Here is a 16,310-nt window from a genome sequence, read left to right as displayed (position 1 = left end):
TTGCATAATGAATTTTTTTTTGCACAACCAGAATTTTTTCCCTAATGTTTCTTCCATAATCAAGAAACAGAGGAAAGACCAATGCTTTGCTACAATTTCGAAATCTCCTGATGTCCTTCACAGATATGCCCACTATCCCATGACTCCCTTATTGCCTGCAATAGATCCTCCAGCAGGTAAGTTTCTGCCCTTCCTCTCTGTAAAGAAGGTTATAGCTTGGTCTAATTCTCCATCTGGAACAGTCTTGGAAAGACTTGGTGGCCATGGGTTGGGTAGCTCTCATCCCACTTTTCTTTGTATGTAGATATGACATGATGAGTAAAGAACAATCCTATTCATCTGATGCGTAGGAATATTGGATTTTAGATAGTCCAATATACTTCTTCACTTCGCTTAGAAGGAGGAGGAAATATTTTCCATGTACAAAATAAGATATCTTGTTTCAAAGTGAATTGCAACCCTAATTTATTCATGCATAGAAGGAAAGACTTCCCAGAATAGCAAGAAGGCTAGCTGCACATCAAATACCTAAGTGATCAATTGCCATGGGAGAAATGTATTTTAAATGTAATCATGGAAATGTTAACTTTGGTGATAAACACTTGAGGTGATCATGAAAAAGAAAGCACCCCTAATAGAATGAGAAAAGGAAGCCATGCAATTGTGTTTCCTGTTTGTCCTGTAACACCTAGAGGGCCCCTCTCGTTGTGGTCCTCACTTTCTAATTCAGTCCCCTTGTTCTTACAGCGTCGGCACTCACCGTTGGGGGCGAGGATAACGGACAGGTACTCCTCGTAGAAGGAGCTCACATAGAGGAGTAAGCTGGGCGTCCCCGTGGTCCGGAAGCTCAGTGTGGCCATTTCGCCGGCCAGCGTCAGATCCTCATGAAACAAAGCTGCAAAGGAGCTGGCGTTCTTACTGAAGGTGTAATTGGAATGTTCTTGAAAGTTGTAGATAACTGACGAGCCAGTTCCAAAATAGGCAGAAATCTCTGGAATGACACTCATTTTTGTTATGTTAGCGCTACGTCAACGCAAGGCTCTTCTCTACGTGTATTTACACAATATCTCTAACCCTTAAATATCTCAAGAGAGAAAACAAGAATGTCATGCTTTGCTGGTTTTTTTTAAATTTTAAAAGACTGCAGATTAAACAAATAATAAAGTATGGATAAAAAGATAACTTATCCCCACGCATAGTCCCATGATGTAGAACTGGGCAACGATACTTTATTATTGCCCGTGAAATGCTTCATCTCAGATTTACATAGCATTAAATGCCGAGTGTAAACATATACATAGAGTTATTGTTCTTTTCAGTGTTTCATCGATGATACTGGTTCCGACAGAAGTCATCAAGAGCGGCTCAAGAATAGAATCACAAAGGGACAAATTGGGGAGCGGAACAACTCTACGTTAGCCAATCACAGAGAACCGCCTTATCCTTTCTTTGCAGGGTCAAATGTCAGAAACGGAAGGCAAAGAGCCAAATGAGGTGCCTCCCTCTCCCCGTCTGGCTCGCGGGCCACACTCACCGCTCTCGCAGAAAGGCCCTTCGTACGCAGAGAAGGCACAGTCGCAAGCGATGCCCCTGGGTCTCTCTCTACATCTCCCTCCGTTGCGACACAAGTGTCCGTAGCTGCTGCAGTGTCCTGGGCAGCCTGGCTCCACGCCTGGCGTCATAGTGGCCCTTTCTTCTAGGTCCAGGGCCAGCCCGTTCAACCGCAGCGACCGAATGCAGCCCAGGAAGCCTCTCTGCCTGGTGGCTGTCCCGCCTGCAAGGGAAACGCTGCAATTGCAAACGTGCTCCCGGATGTTTTGGCGGCATTTCGACTCCACGTCCTACTGAGGCCATACCAATAATGTCAAAAAAGCGTCCCGTCGAAAGTTTTATGAACACATACAAGTTTGAAAACACAGGCTGTGGTCACATATTAAGAATCATCAAACGATACTGAATAAACCATTGACAAAGATATTTTTGAAGTTGACCTTGGTAAATACTTATTCTAAAGTTACTTCTTCAAGTTATATTTAGAAAGTCTTATACATTTTTACATCAGTTCCTTCATTAAAAAAAGATCCATCTATCCTTTTTAAAGTTTAAGTGTATAAACTGTGGTATGCACAATAAAGTTAGACAGTTGAAAAGTTTTGCAATATATATTACAAATTTGCAATATACAAATTTATATGTAGTGTATATATTTATATATAATATACATTATAATTTGTATATGCATTTGTTACATATATTTTGCTACATATTTGTTATACATTTGTTATATATATAACAAATCGTATATGTAATATCAACCCTTCCTAGAAGCGCTCCCATTAACAACGTTGTGAAAAGGAATTGAGGAGCCGGCAGAGAAAGAGAAGGGAGAGGGGTGATATTAAAACCTAGGCCCTCAGGCCTGCCTCACTCCGGTCTGCCGGCTCCGAGGTCAGGGAGGGTGATAACCGAACACTGTGTAGCTCTCTGGATTTCTGTCATGTCTCAAGCGAGCCTGATCTCAAATCTGGGAGTCCAGCGGTCAGCTGGAGTGCTTGCTAAAAACAGAGTTGGGGTTCACTCCCAGGGATTCAGACTCAGTGGGCCTGGGGTACATACCCCAGATCAGAATTTTCTGCTAGCTTCCCAAGCTCTAGAAACATTATTTCAGTGGGGAGTCAATTTTAGGTAGGCGGTTCATGCAAACTTTGTTCCTAGAAATTCTATTAATTGATCCTCAGGATTACAAATCAGAAAATAAAACTGTTTAATTTGATTCAGTTTCATGACTTGACGTGAAGCCTTGAAGTGGAGTTTTATGTGCCACGGGTTGGACACACACTCTCTCTCACACACACACACACACACACACACATCTCCCTGCATAGCACTAGCCCCCAGATGCTGTAGGTGTCCTCTAGGAAAGCATGCTAACCTTGATTTATAATTGGTTTTTAATTGGACTGCATCTTTACTTACTTGAATATACCTGAGAAATGACCAAGAAAGAGCTACCTCATTGATCGGCTTGGTTGCCAAATTAGAATAGAGTTGTCTGAAAAGTAACGTAGCAAAACTTATCTCTCCCTTTGAGAAAAGAGAAAAAATATTAAAGAAATAAGGAAGGAAATGAAAAGGAAGACTTCCACTACCCAGAAGAACTGGCAGCGAGAATGGAGCCAGGCCGGTTTTGAACCTGACATTTGCAAGGACTGAGCAGCCGACGTGGCTGGCGCTGGTCCCGCGGGCACAGCCACGTGAGTCTCCCACGGTCTGTGCTTGAGGGGACACTGGAGAATTCTGCCACAGTCACATGGCAGGTTCTCCAACTTCACTGAGAAGTGAAGCGGGAGTATTGGATGAAAATTGCTAATTGTTTCAGAAATAGTATTGATGAGAAGTAACTAAAACAAACACAAGTCATCAATGCTATCGGGTGCAAGCCTGGGAATCTGTCCACCAGGGACTGGCTTTCTCTTCTTTTTTTTTTTTTTTTTTTTAAAGATTTTATTTATTTATTTGACAGAGACAGCCAGCGAGAGAGGGAACACAAGCAGGGGGAGTGGGAGAGGGAGAAGCAGGCTCATAGCGGAGGAGCCTGATGTGGGGCTCGATCCCAGAACGCTGGGATCACGCCCTGAGCTGAAGGCAGACGCTTAACCGCTGTGCCACCCAGGCGCCCCTGGCTTTCTCTTCTATTTGAGTTTCTAGACTAAGTCACTTGATCTCTCTGAACCTCCATTACCTCATCTGTGAACTGGGAAATCTATGGAAACAATAATCACTAACAACCTTCTACGGAAACCGCATTAACAACAGTCTATGGAAGGAGAGGCTGACTCTTGCACGAGCTCTCGGCGCGTGGCGTGGGCAGAAGCAGCGTGCACCTGCCGCCATCGCTGCTGTAGGGTTAGCGTCTTCTCCGGGTCTGCCTCCCGCGGCACAGCTCGGCTAGAACGCGACCGCACTCACCCACGAAGAGCTGGCTGTTGAGCTGGAGGCGGGCGTGGCCGTCAGCCGGCGCTGGTTGCGTCTTGCTGGGGAGCTGATCCACTTGAAGGGATGCCTCCTTCACGTTCCTCTCTGCCCTCACGTGGTGCCACCGGTTGTCGTTAAAGGGAGTGGGAGACCGCACGGTGACCTCACAACGCCCGTTCCCCACATCAAAGGAAAAGGTCACTTCTGCAGGAGCTGCAAAGACAGATGGAGAGTAGCTCGGTTCATTCACAGGGGAGGAAATCCAGTCTTGAGAGACAGGAGGAAGCTGCATGACACGCTCCTTATGAAAGAGGACGGTGACATTGAGGCAGACAAATGTCACTCCTTGCTGGCCAGGAGGGCAAAATAAATCTGTATCCTGGAGGAAGAAAACCAAAGCCATTTTCTGTATTCCTCTCAGAGCATCCTCTCCATCTTGCCAAACCCTAAAGTAGAGATACTTCCCTACGCAAAGGAAACTAACCTGCGATCTGCCTTCGTTTACATCAGTGAGTTTAGTTAAAGGTGGTTTAAATCCTCATATATTTTATTTAAAAAGCCCTACATGAAATTATGAAGGAAGGAATTGAGCCTTGCATACGTGCATAAACAATGTGGTGAGTCAATTACATGAAATGATTCTGCAATTTAGTGAGTAGTTAACGGACCTGTTTGGTTTAAAATATCCTGATTGCACACAGTTAGGGCGGCACAAAATTGGACAGACTGCTGTGTGTTCTGTGAATCACTGTTTCACTCTCTATTAAAAATAAGGATTTAAAATAATAGAGCTTTAGGTGCTCCTGGTGGCACAGTTGGTAGAGCGTCCGGGTCTTGGTGTGGGCTCAGGTTGTGATCTCAGGGTCATGAGATCAAGCCCTGCACCGGGTTCCACACTCGGTGAGGAGTCTGCTTAAGACTCTCTCCCTCTTCCCCCCAACCCTGCTCTTTCTCTCTCAAATAAATAAATCTTTAAAAAAAGATCGTAGAACTTTAGTATGTACTAAAGAAATACAAGTGACAAAGAAAGCACGGCAATACATTGGGAATTAGGTTCCCAAAGGGGTTATTGCTAAGTACTGAGCGCCTGGTGGCTTTGCCCAGGGGCCGACTCACCGTGCAGCTCTAGCCTGATGAAGTCTGTGATCCCCAGATTCTCTACAAACACCCCAGAAGGAGCCGTTGTCTTAAAAAAGAAAGACACGTCAGCACTGAGCTCTCCACGGAACGTAGGGAAGTGAAGGTATGAAGTCTCGGTATTGAAAGAGGCGGAATTCCAAAATGAACCTGTTTCCAAAAAGAAAAAAAGACAGTGACAACAGCAGTGAAACAGAACAACCACCACATTTTGTTTTTCTAGCATTTTTTTTTTTTTACCATTAAATGCATTCATTATCTAGGCAAGCCTTCATTTGGGGGTTCTTTCGAACACACAGCCACGATGCGAATGTGAAAATACTGAGTCTTTCAAGGATCAAGATGAATAAGGTTGCAACTGAGTGGAGAGATAATCACTGGAAATGCCCTGTGTTTTTTAGAAAGCGATATTATTTAGAAATTACCACTGAGTGAAATGACTTTGGGGGATGTACCCTTAGGTGAATTTTAATACGTGCGTAGATTTGTATATGGATACAGTTCAGGATAAAGGACAGTTCCATCACCCCTCAAACTCCCTCTTGCTTTTCCCTTATAATCACACCCTCCCCCGCAAGCGCTGCCGACAGTGATCTATAGTTGAGCCTTCTCCAAGTGTCATATATATGGAGTCATGCAGCAGGTAACCTTTTGAGATTGGCTTCTTTCCCTCAGTGTAACGCCTTTGAGATTCATTCAGGTTGTCACAAGTTATTCCGGCTCTGTAGTATTTCATCATGTGAAATCATTTCTTTGTCCACCAATGCGCCACCATTTCTTTGTCCACATGTGAAAATGTCAGTGTGGTTCCAGATTTGGTCATGCACAAACAGTTGCTATAAACATTTGTGCCGATCACACGTGTACTTGTGGATGCTGTTCTTTCTTGCTTTCCAACCTGGATGCACTTAATTCCTTCCTTGCATTACTGCACTGCCTAGGACTTCCAGTACAATTAAAGTTGTAGAAGAGAAATGGTGAGATTGAAAATCTTTATCTTGTTCCCAGTCTTAGGGCAAAAAAATATAGTTTTTCACCAATGATTATGATGCTAGCTGTTCCGTACATGGACACCTTTTATTAGGATGAAGAAGTTTCCTTTTATTCACAGTTTGCTAAGAATTTTATTGTGAATGCTATCTCATATAAATTTATTATCATGTTAATTCATAATACAATCATAGTAATTCAAACTGTAGTGTTCATATCAACTGATGCAGAAAAAGCACCTTGTGTGATTTTTCTTCTTTGAACTGTTAATATGTAGATGACACTGACTGATTTCCAAACACGGTCGACCCCTGAACGACAAGAGGGTTAGGGGCACTGACTTCGCACAATTGAAAATCCACGTGTAACTTCTGACCCTCCAAAAACTTAACTACTAGTAGCCTCCTGTTGACTGGACTCCTTACCAATAACATCAAGACTTGATTAACACACACTTTGTATGTTATATGTATTATATGCCGTATTCTTATAATAAAGTGTGCTGGAGAAAACAAAATATTATTAAGAAAATCACAAGGAAGAGAAAATACATTTATAGGATTGTATTATATTTATGGAAAAAATCTGCATAGAAGTGGACCTGCACAGTTCAAACCCATGTTGTTCCAGGATCAGCGGCACTGAATCAGCCTTGTATCCTGGGGTAAACCCCAGTTGGCGATAGTATTCTTTTATATATTCCTGGATTTTTTGCTAAGGTTGTTGAAAATTTTTGCATAGTAACCTCTTTTTAAAATTTTTTTTGCATTTTCTTTATCTAGTTTGGGGATCGGGGCAATGTTGCCCCTCAGAAAATGTTGGAAAGAATTTCCTCTTCTATTTTCTAGAAGAGATTGTGTAAATCTAGTGTTATATCTTCTTTGGTGGAACTCACCAGTGAAGGCATCTCATACTGGATTTCATTCCATCGATACTTTAAGGTCTATTCTAGTTATTTCATCTTGAGGGAGTTTTAGTAGTTATTGGTTTTCAAGGAATTGGTCTGTTTTATCTATGTTGGAAAATAATTATAGAGTTGTTTATAGTATGCCATTATCATACTATTGATGTCTGTAGGGTCTGTAGTGATACTCCAGCTTTCACTCATATTGGTAATATTTCTCTTCTCTCTCTCACTCTTGACAGTTTTGCTAGAGATTTATCTATTTTAATGATCTTTTAAAAATATGTTTGGTTTTATAGATCTCTGCTTTTAATTGATTTCTCTTATCTTTATTATTTCCTTCCTTCTGCTATTTTGATTATTTTCTTCTTTTTCTAATTTCTTATGGTAAAAGTTTGAATTAGAGATCTTTTTCTTTCATAATACAAGCTTTTAATGCTATTAATATCCCTCTAAGCACTGCCATAACTCCTCCTACCATTTTTGATATGTTGTATTTTCCTTTTCATTCAGATCAATATATTTTATAATGTCTGTTGAGACCTTCTGACTCATTTATTATTTAGCAGTTTGGTGTTTAATTTCTAAGTGTTTGGAGACTTTCTCACTCTGTTTGTTCTTTGTTTTTAGTTTAATTCATTTATGTCAGAGAATGTATTTTGTATGATTTTTTGATATGTGCTCAAGTTTGTTTTGTGGCACAGAATGTGGTGTATCCATGTGCATCTGAAAAGAATGTGTATTTTACTGGTGGTAGGGTGTTCCATAAATGTCAATTAAATTCTTTTGGTGTGTGGTGACATTCAGGTTTTATGTACATTTTACTTGTTTTCCCTCTATTAGTTCCAAAGGTTAATGAGAGAGGAGTATTGGATTCTCTAATTATAATTATGAATTTGTCTACTTCCCCTTTCCATCCTGTCAGTTGTTGCTTTATGGATTTTGAAGCTCAGTTATTAGCATACACATTTAAGATTCTCATGTCTTCTTAATCGCTTTTTGTATCTATTAATTTTCGATGCTTTCAAGCAAAAACTTTAATACAGAAACTCCAGCTTTCTTTTAATTAGTGTTTGTGTAGTATATTTTTCCTGTTCCTCTTTTTAAACTTAGGCTGTCATTATATTTGAAGTGAATTTCTTGTACACAGTACATAGTTTAGTCATAATAATCTGTCCTTTAATTGGTTTGTTTAGACCAATCAGATTAAATACAAATGTTCACAAGTTGAATTTAGTTCTATCGCTTTGTTATTTTTTCCTGTTTGTTATACTTTTTCTTTCTTCTGTTTCCCTTTTTCTACCTCCTTTCGGGTGAAACATTTTTTAGTATTCTACTTTTATTTGTCTATAGCAGTAGCTTGATTGGTTATTTTAGGAATGACAATATATGTACTTACCTTTTCAGAGTCTGCTCAGAATCTACATTTTAACCACTTGGACTCATATGTCAAAACCTCACCAACAATTCTATCATTTTACCGAGTCTCCTTTATTTGTTGTTGCGAAATGTATTTCATCTGTACAAATTAAAGACCCTATGAAATAATGTTGTAGTTTTTGCTTTCGACCCACACCTATGTTTAAAATAACTCAACAGGAGAACAGTCTATTATATGTACCCTGATATTTACCATTTCTAATGCTGATTTTCTACCCCTGTTGTCCCAAATTTCCTTCTGGTATCATTTCCCTTCTGTCTGAATCTTCCTTTAGAAAGTCTTTTAAAGTATCTTCTGGTGAGGAATGCTTTCATCTTTCCTTCATCTGAGAATTTCTTGATTTTACCTTCATCCCTGAAGATTTTTGCTGAATATAGAATTCCAGACTGATAATTCTTTACTTTTAGCGCTTGAGAGATGTTTTGCCCCTTCCTTCTGGCTTCCATGTTTCTAATGAGAAAGTCACTGCCATTTGAGTAGGTGTTCACCTATAGATGATGCATCATTCTTCTCTCCGGCTGATCTCAAAACATCCCTCATTGCCTTTGTTTTCAGCAGTTTGATAATGATGTGTCTAGAGGTGAATTTTTTAAGTTTATCCTGTTTCAAGTTCATTCAACTTCTCAAGTCTATTTTTTGCCAAACTTGGACATTTTTCAGCCATTTTTTTTCAATTTTTTTTCAACACCACACTATTCTGTCTGCTTCTGGATGTTCAATTATATGAATGTTAGATCTTTTGTTGTTGACTCACAGTTCCCTGAGGCCCTGTTCATTTTTAGATTTTTTCTTTCTTTTGATCAGATGAGTCATTCCTATCATTAAGGCCATTGACTGTCTCATCTCAGACCCACTATTTGGCCCACCCAGGGCATCTTTTATTTCAGTTCCGTATTTTTTAGTTCTAAAGTTTTCATTTAGCTCTTTATATATCCTATTTCTTTAGTGAAATGTTCTTTTTCTATTTCCTACAAAAGTGTTTATGATTACTTGTTAGCGTTCTCACGTAATAGCTGTTTTAAACTCTTTATCAGTTAATTCTAACCTCTGTGTCATATTTGCATTAGTATCTGTTGATTATATTTTCCTACGCCAGCTTAGATTTTTTCTGGTTCTTCGTGCTACGTAATTGTGGATCATTTCCTAGATATTTTAAATATCATACTAATAAATTCTGGGCTTTGTTTAAAAGTTTGGAACATGTTGATTATATATATATCTATATGCAAAAATTTTTTAAAAATTTATTTAGGTTTTTTTGCAGGCAGTTGGCCTGGTTAGGATCTGGCCATACATTCCAACCTGCCTTCTGTGGGCTGTCTCTAATGGCAGTCCAGTTTCCAAAGCCTTTGTGGCAAGACTCAGCTCTGCCTCACTCGTGCACCACCCAGTGGCCAGCCTGGGTCTTGGTGGTAGACTCTCGACTCAGTTCTCAACTTCTTGGGTCTACAATTTGGACCAGATCCATGCATGTGTCGCTCTGAGGTGAGCCCAGGACTTCATAAACAACATATAGCATGCTTTCCTGAATGGTTCCCTCCCTCTGCTCTTCTAGGTACTTTCTGGTTCCCTGGTCTCCCTTTTCAGTCTCAGACCCAGAAAACAGGCTCTGAGACTACTCTATACTGCTCTCCTAGGCAACTGTACCAAGTCCATTGCCAAGCGATGGGTGAGTGGAGAAAGAAAACAAAAATAAGAGGACTCTTCCACCATTTCTGAGCCACAGCTGCCCTATTCAGAGCAAAAGGCCCCTTCTGAAGTCCTGGCTCTTGTGTGTTCCCGGGCAGTTTCTACAGCTGTTGTCATGATTCTTCCTGGATAGAAAAAGAAGGAAATGGGATTCCTGCATTCCCTGAGAGTTAGGATTTCTCTGTTCCCTCCTCCAGCCAGGGCTAGAGGGCTTCTCCTGGAACCACTCTGTGACCCAGGGCCCGCATCCGGTTTGGCAGACAGATGCTGGAAGAAACAGTAAGTGGTGCATTCTGGCTTCTCTTCCTTGCTGCCTTGCTACTGTTTGCTTTCCAGAGTCCTGAGAGAACTGGTTCAGGCATTCTGCCCAGGTTTTATAGGGGGACTCAGTGGGACAGATGAGGTCGGCGTGCCTAAATCCTCTTATCCTGACACCGAGCTGTGGTCTGCAGTTTAAGGTCATGAGTGGGAAAAACAATTCTTCATACAATCATCAGTCAAGACACATTCAGATGTTCTTTACATTTTGACTATCCGCCTCTCAATACTTTTGTATCTGAATGGGAAACTTACTTTTTCTCAACAGCGAGGTTCAGAAATGCCAGGATTTCTTCACATGGCAACATCTCCTATGGGAGCCCGGGGAGGGTTGGGGCTCCACGGGCTCAGAGGGCAGCATGGCCACTGCAGCTTTGGTGGACATTGTACTTTGGCCTCTCCTCTGATATGAGTGCCACTGGAGAGTCTGAGCCAGAGGACTGACGTGCCCTGACTTATCCCTCTGGCCGTTATGTGGAGTCTCAGCTAAGTGGGCAGAGACGGCAGCAGGCAGCCAGTTAAGCCACAGCAACCATCCAGGTGCTGGCGGTCACGGACGTGGATTCTGGATCTGATTTTGAAGTCTGAAGCAATACGATTTGTATTTGTGGGTGGATCAGATGTGTGTTAAGGGAAGAAAGAAGTTATGAGTGACTGTCACATTTTCAGTCTAAGCAAAAAGAAGAATGGAGTGGCTACGCCTTGAGTTGGGGAAGGTTGTTGTGGAAACATTTTTTTTTTTCCGATACAGAATAACCAGCTGGATGCCAGAGGTGGGAGTTCAGGGAGACTGCGCTCGCGGTACATAAATGGCAGAATCATTGACATCGATGTGCTATTTAAAGCCACGAGCCTGTTGGGAACAGCTTCCCACTGGAGAGCAGAGGGAACGAGGGCTGAGGATGCAACCTGGGGGCACCCCAACAGGATGCCACTGGCATGGGGAAGGAAGAAGGAGGAAAACCCAGAATTTTGTGGTTAGCTGGCAGCCAAATAAAGACGTGACTCAAAGAGTGAATCAGGAGAGGAGACCTAAGTGGCTGGCGGGTCAACTCAGATGACACCTGAGAGTAAAATTCGGATCTAGCAATGCTGAGGTCTCACTGATGAGCTGGAAAAAGCAGTTTTTAGGGAGTGACGGAGGAGAAGCCTGAAGAGAGTATATTCAAAAGGGATTAGAAAGAGGTAAGTTAAAGGTAGAACGGATATATCTTATTTCAGTTAGTTTGGGAGAAGGAAGGATATAAAAGAAATCCAGATGCAGTTGGAGGGGTGAGGAGAGGCAGGACCACTGAAGTTTGCAGAACTGTCAGAGGGTATTAATGAACAGGTGCACTTGATAGCTTCTGTCACCCCGTTTCTCATTATCTTACCAGTTTCAGGCATCTCAGCACTTGGCCAATACTTCTACTTAGTAGGCAGATATTAGATGTTTGCTGACCAGGTGATACAATATTTCAGATCATTCCATGAGCATTCACAGCAATAGTCTGATTTAAATATGACACAGAGGACACTTACTCCAAAGGTAATACGATTTTCCTCATTTTTTTCTCAAGTACAATGTCAATATACACTTCTTTTATAAGTTAACACATTCCTAATGAAATACAGATTATTAGGATAGGCGGTGTTTTTATGAATTCAGGCAGCTACATGTCTCCTAAAACACTGACATATATTTTCAGGGGTCAAGACAGTCCCTCTTGCCACTACTTACTGTCCCCCCAGCAGAGCAGAGGCCCCAGTGCATAAGCCGCTTCTGAATGTGGTCGGCCTGTGTCTCTCATCGCAACCTGAGTGACTGGCAGGTGCTCCTTATGGGAAAGGACTACTGTGTCGCTGGTCCTACAAAACAAATACGACCACCTTAACGTTATTCCGAATGACATGCAGAGAGGTAAAAAATAGTCTCTTACTGCAGCTCAAGAGGTATTAAGCTAAATTTGTAAATACATAACAGTAGGGAAATCAAACTGGTCATCTGAACTCTTACATAGTAACGAATTTAATAAGGTCATCTGAGGATCAGAGATCCTTGTTTGTTTATGTGACCACAGAGGAAAAAGTGGGCAGGTCCGAAATCGTAACCATCAGTGCGGGCACGAGATTACATTTGCACTGCAACGGAGCAGCTCACTGCTCCTTCCAGTCTAGCCACCGTGTAAGATTTAAATGCAGAACTTACACATGCAAGACCTGCCTGGCTTCATTAAAACAAAACAAAACAAACAAACAAAACCCTACCTGACTGAGAAGATTTAGGTTTTCAATTCCCAGTTGTTTTTTTTTAAACTAAATTTTCCAAAATTCCTATCATGGTTACTAGGCATTTCCTTACTTACTGATGCCATCCATTAAAAAAAAGAAAGAAAGAAAGAAAAGATTGATTCAAAAGCAAACTAAATGTATGATACCATGTGCTCTTAAAATTAATAAATGGGGTAATGCATGGGAAGTGCTCTGTCCATGACTGTCACCATCCATTCATTCGACCAACATGTAGTGCACAGCGTCTCCTTGCCAGGCCCTGTGTGTTGGGGACGTGGGCATAAAAACCACCATCAGTGTCCCCAAGAAACCTGGTGGACATTATAAATAATAACTAAAATATAATCGTAATATAATAAAATCATGTAAGTGAATATTTAGGACAGCATTAATGTCTATGGTTGCAATACAACAAAAACCAGAATGGGAGCCAGAGGTCCTGGGTAGGAAGCTGGTTGTACCACTAACCACCTCTCTGGGCAAAGAAAGAAGATTTTTCTGCACCTCGTAAGCTGTTCATATTTTTATCACGTACTTCAATTACATATGTACTTTAGGAACGAATAATAGTTTGTCTAATGTATCGTTCAGATGCCCTGTATCTGTGTAGAACCTAGGAAGTTTTCATTTCTAACAATTACAAAGCCCCCACTCACTCTGATATGTACAAATGGAAGCATCTCCAACTGACGTTTTTGCAAGTCAAAACAATCAGCAATTTCGAATGGTTCAGCCTAATAGCTTTGTTTCAAAAAAATCTGCATCACTTAATAGTTAATCATTCCAATTCTGTTGAGGCATCAAAAATATTCTTTTGAGGTAGAAAGTTCAAAATTATTAGCATTTTTTATTTTGCTTAAAAAAATGTAGCAAAGTGACTACCAGTGCATATTGGTAAGATAGGAAAAATTTGAATGGAATATCCTGAAAGTTCAGAAGCAATTTTTTTGAATCAGATAGTTTCAAAAAAATCGGACGAAATAAAACCCCAGGGCTTTATCTGGTTAAGGCCCTGCATTTTCTGTGCATGGAAGCACACAGGCAGGTCATCCCAAACACATAACACCTGGCTTTGTTGGGAACAGGTGGTCACAAGCTAGAAGGTGCCATGGATTATGGGGGGAGTCAGTCTGAAAATATATTTGTTATAAATGTGGGACTAACGCACCAAATCAATTCCTGGCGTTAAGTATCAGTAAACGTTACAAATAAGCATTTTAATTCCTGTCTTTTCTATTTTGGTAGAACATTTAGAGGGAAAATATAAGTGCATTAGTTATTCAGTGAGTATCCCTGAATTTTAAAGAACCCTTTAAAAGCTACATTTGTAATGTAGTGAAAAGCTACACTTTAATTGTTTTTAGCAATGACAAAACACACACAGAGCCCTGCAAAAAAAACTTAAGGAAAATCATAATGGGTAACTGTGTGTGTTAAGGCAGATATTATAATAAGTTCTTTTTTCATTCTGTTGTTTGCAAAGTAACTTCCCAAATCTGAGGAGACTTTAAACAACTCAGATTTGAAAATTCTTTACCAGCGCAGGTCATTCCCAAATGCCCATGCTTCATGTAGGACGTTACTCATCGCCACGGTCCCCAAACTCATTCGAAATCGCTGAATTTAGTTATATCTCAGTTTTTTTTTCTTGCTTCTCTATTTTTTTTCCCAACAGTTGGGAGCATTGCCTAGCTAGGCATGATGATTTCTTGCAATAGGTTTCAAACATTCAGTGAGAGGACTTCCAAAGCTGCTTCCTTTCTGTTTCCAGTTCCGAGGGCTCTAGTGATTCTTCCTACAGCTGGTTGTTTCGCCGCGGACTTTTTTGGAGGCATAACAGAGCTATCACGACTTGGAGCTCTGGGAAAAGCTACAGGGAACAAGTATCGGGTCAGCTTTCACATTTCATAATTGTTTGGGAGAAAGCGAGGCTGGGGACTGCCTAATGCTCACCATCTGTGGTTCCATATTTTGAAAGCTCCGGGCTCTCTCTCGGGTTTTGCTGTTCCATTTGCTGTTCCCCTCGGCAAACCCCCTCTGTTCAGTTACTGCAACCCCGTGATGCTCCATGTCCAGTAAGCCAGTCTCCTCTCCTTGCTTCAGAATTGTTATTTACACTTGCTTTTCCATGTACATCTTACCAGCTTGTCACCATCCCAAACACTAAACAAATGTTCGGCTTTGGAATTAAATGGAACTAAGAAAATAGATAGATACATCTTCTTATAATCTCATAATGAAGTTTTAGGATGTCTTTTCCATACAAGTTTTGCATATTTTTATTATTTTTATTCCAAGGTACTGCCGTCTTTGTGTTGATTTTGCAAGTGGCTTTTATAATGTTTTCTTAGGGTAACAAGCTCTTGATAGCAAATCAGTTATTCTACAATTCAATAAGTAGCCCTACTAAATTCTCATTAATTTCAATAATATTTCTGTCTATCCTCTTGGGTTTTCCTGGTAGACAACCAGATTTTCTATGAATAATGTAATCTTCATTTCCTTGTGTCTAATCATTTGTGGCTTTGAAAGGCCTCCTATATTTTTTGTCCCTCTATTATTCATTTCTAACCTAAATGCACTGTAATCAGAGAAATTGTCCATATGATAACAACCACTGTAAAATTTTTGGGGGGTTTTGCTTTATGAAATATTAGGAAAATCAGTTTGCAAAAATGTGCCATGTGTGCTTGAGAAAATTATATATTCTATAATTTTAGGTGCCTACCAAATCAAGTTGTTGATTTCATTTAAAAATATTCTGTATTCTTAATAATTTTTGTCCACGTGGTTTACCAATTGCTAACAGATGTATGTTTAAACCTCTTCTTATAATGGCTGATTTGTTCATTCTTCCTTTCAGTTCAGCCAATTATTTTCTATATACATTTTAAGTCATTTTGATTAGAAACATACAAGTTGGGATTATTAGGGTTTTTTGGTGAAATTAAAAAGCATCATGATATAGTGATAGTAATCGTTGTCCATATTAAGACTTTAAAATTTTGGGGTGCCTGGGTGGCTCAGCTGGTTAAGCGTCCAACTTCGGCTCAGGTCATGATCTCAGGGTCCCCTGATGGAGCCCCAAGTCACCAGGCTCCCCGCTCAGTAGGGGAGTCTGCCTCGCCCTCTCCCTTTGCCCTCCCCCCTCTTATGTGCACATGTGCACTTTCTCTCTCTCTGTAAATAAAATGTGTTTTAAAAAAGACTTCAAAATTTTACTTACTTCTGTGCATATTTGCTTGGTAAGTTGTTTTTAGCATTTTGCTTTCAACATTTCTACGTGTACAAACAAGATACACTTATTTTTAATACGAAATGATCTATCTGGATTTAAATGGCTATTTTTGTCACATTTATTGTGCATGATTACTCATACGTCCTTACGTTATTTTGTTGCTCATTGTTTCCTCTTCTTTTTAAAATTTTATTTCCTACCTTCTTTTGAATTAATGAAGTTTTTAAAATCCCATTTTTTCTTCCTTCCCTCTGTTGATTCGAATATTGCACTGTTTCTATTCTTTGGCGGTTACACTTAAAATTTGAATGTATGCACTGTAAGCAATTTCATGCCAACAAATATCT

General features: G+C 40.4%; 1 protein-coding gene across 1 annotated transcript in view; it reads right to left on the bottom strand.

Annotated features, from left to right (window-relative positions):
- LOC113270144 (contactin-associated protein-like 3) overlaps positions 1 to 16,310 on the bottom strand; it is a 149,332-nt gene that overhangs the window by 23,081 nt on the left and 109,941 nt on the right. Inside the window, exons 14-18 of the mRNA XM_044391241.3 lie at positions 12,175 to 12,302; positions 5,092 to 5,262; positions 3,970 to 4,188; positions 1,535 to 1,774; positions 761 to 991 (exon numbers count right to left, since the gene is read on the bottom strand). Coding sequence (XP_044247176.1) covers positions 761 to 991; positions 1,535 to 1,774; positions 3,970 to 4,188; positions 5,092 to 5,262; positions 12,175 to 12,302 — 989 coding nt within the window. The remainder of the gene's footprint in view (positions 1 to 760; positions 992 to 1,534; positions 1,775 to 3,969; positions 4,189 to 5,091; positions 5,263 to 12,174; positions 12,303 to 16,310) is intronic.

This window comes from Ursus arctos, unplaced genomic scaffold (assembly GCF_023065955.2).
Source record: "Ursus arctos isolate Adak ecotype North America unplaced genomic scaffold, UrsArc2.0 scaffold_33, whole genome shotgun sequence".
Classification (NCBI taxonomy): Eukaryota; Metazoa; Chordata; class Mammalia; order Carnivora; family Ursidae; genus Ursus; species Ursus arctos.
Note: the sequence above shows the minus strand (reverse complement) of the source record. Positions and strands in the feature narration are given on the sequence as shown.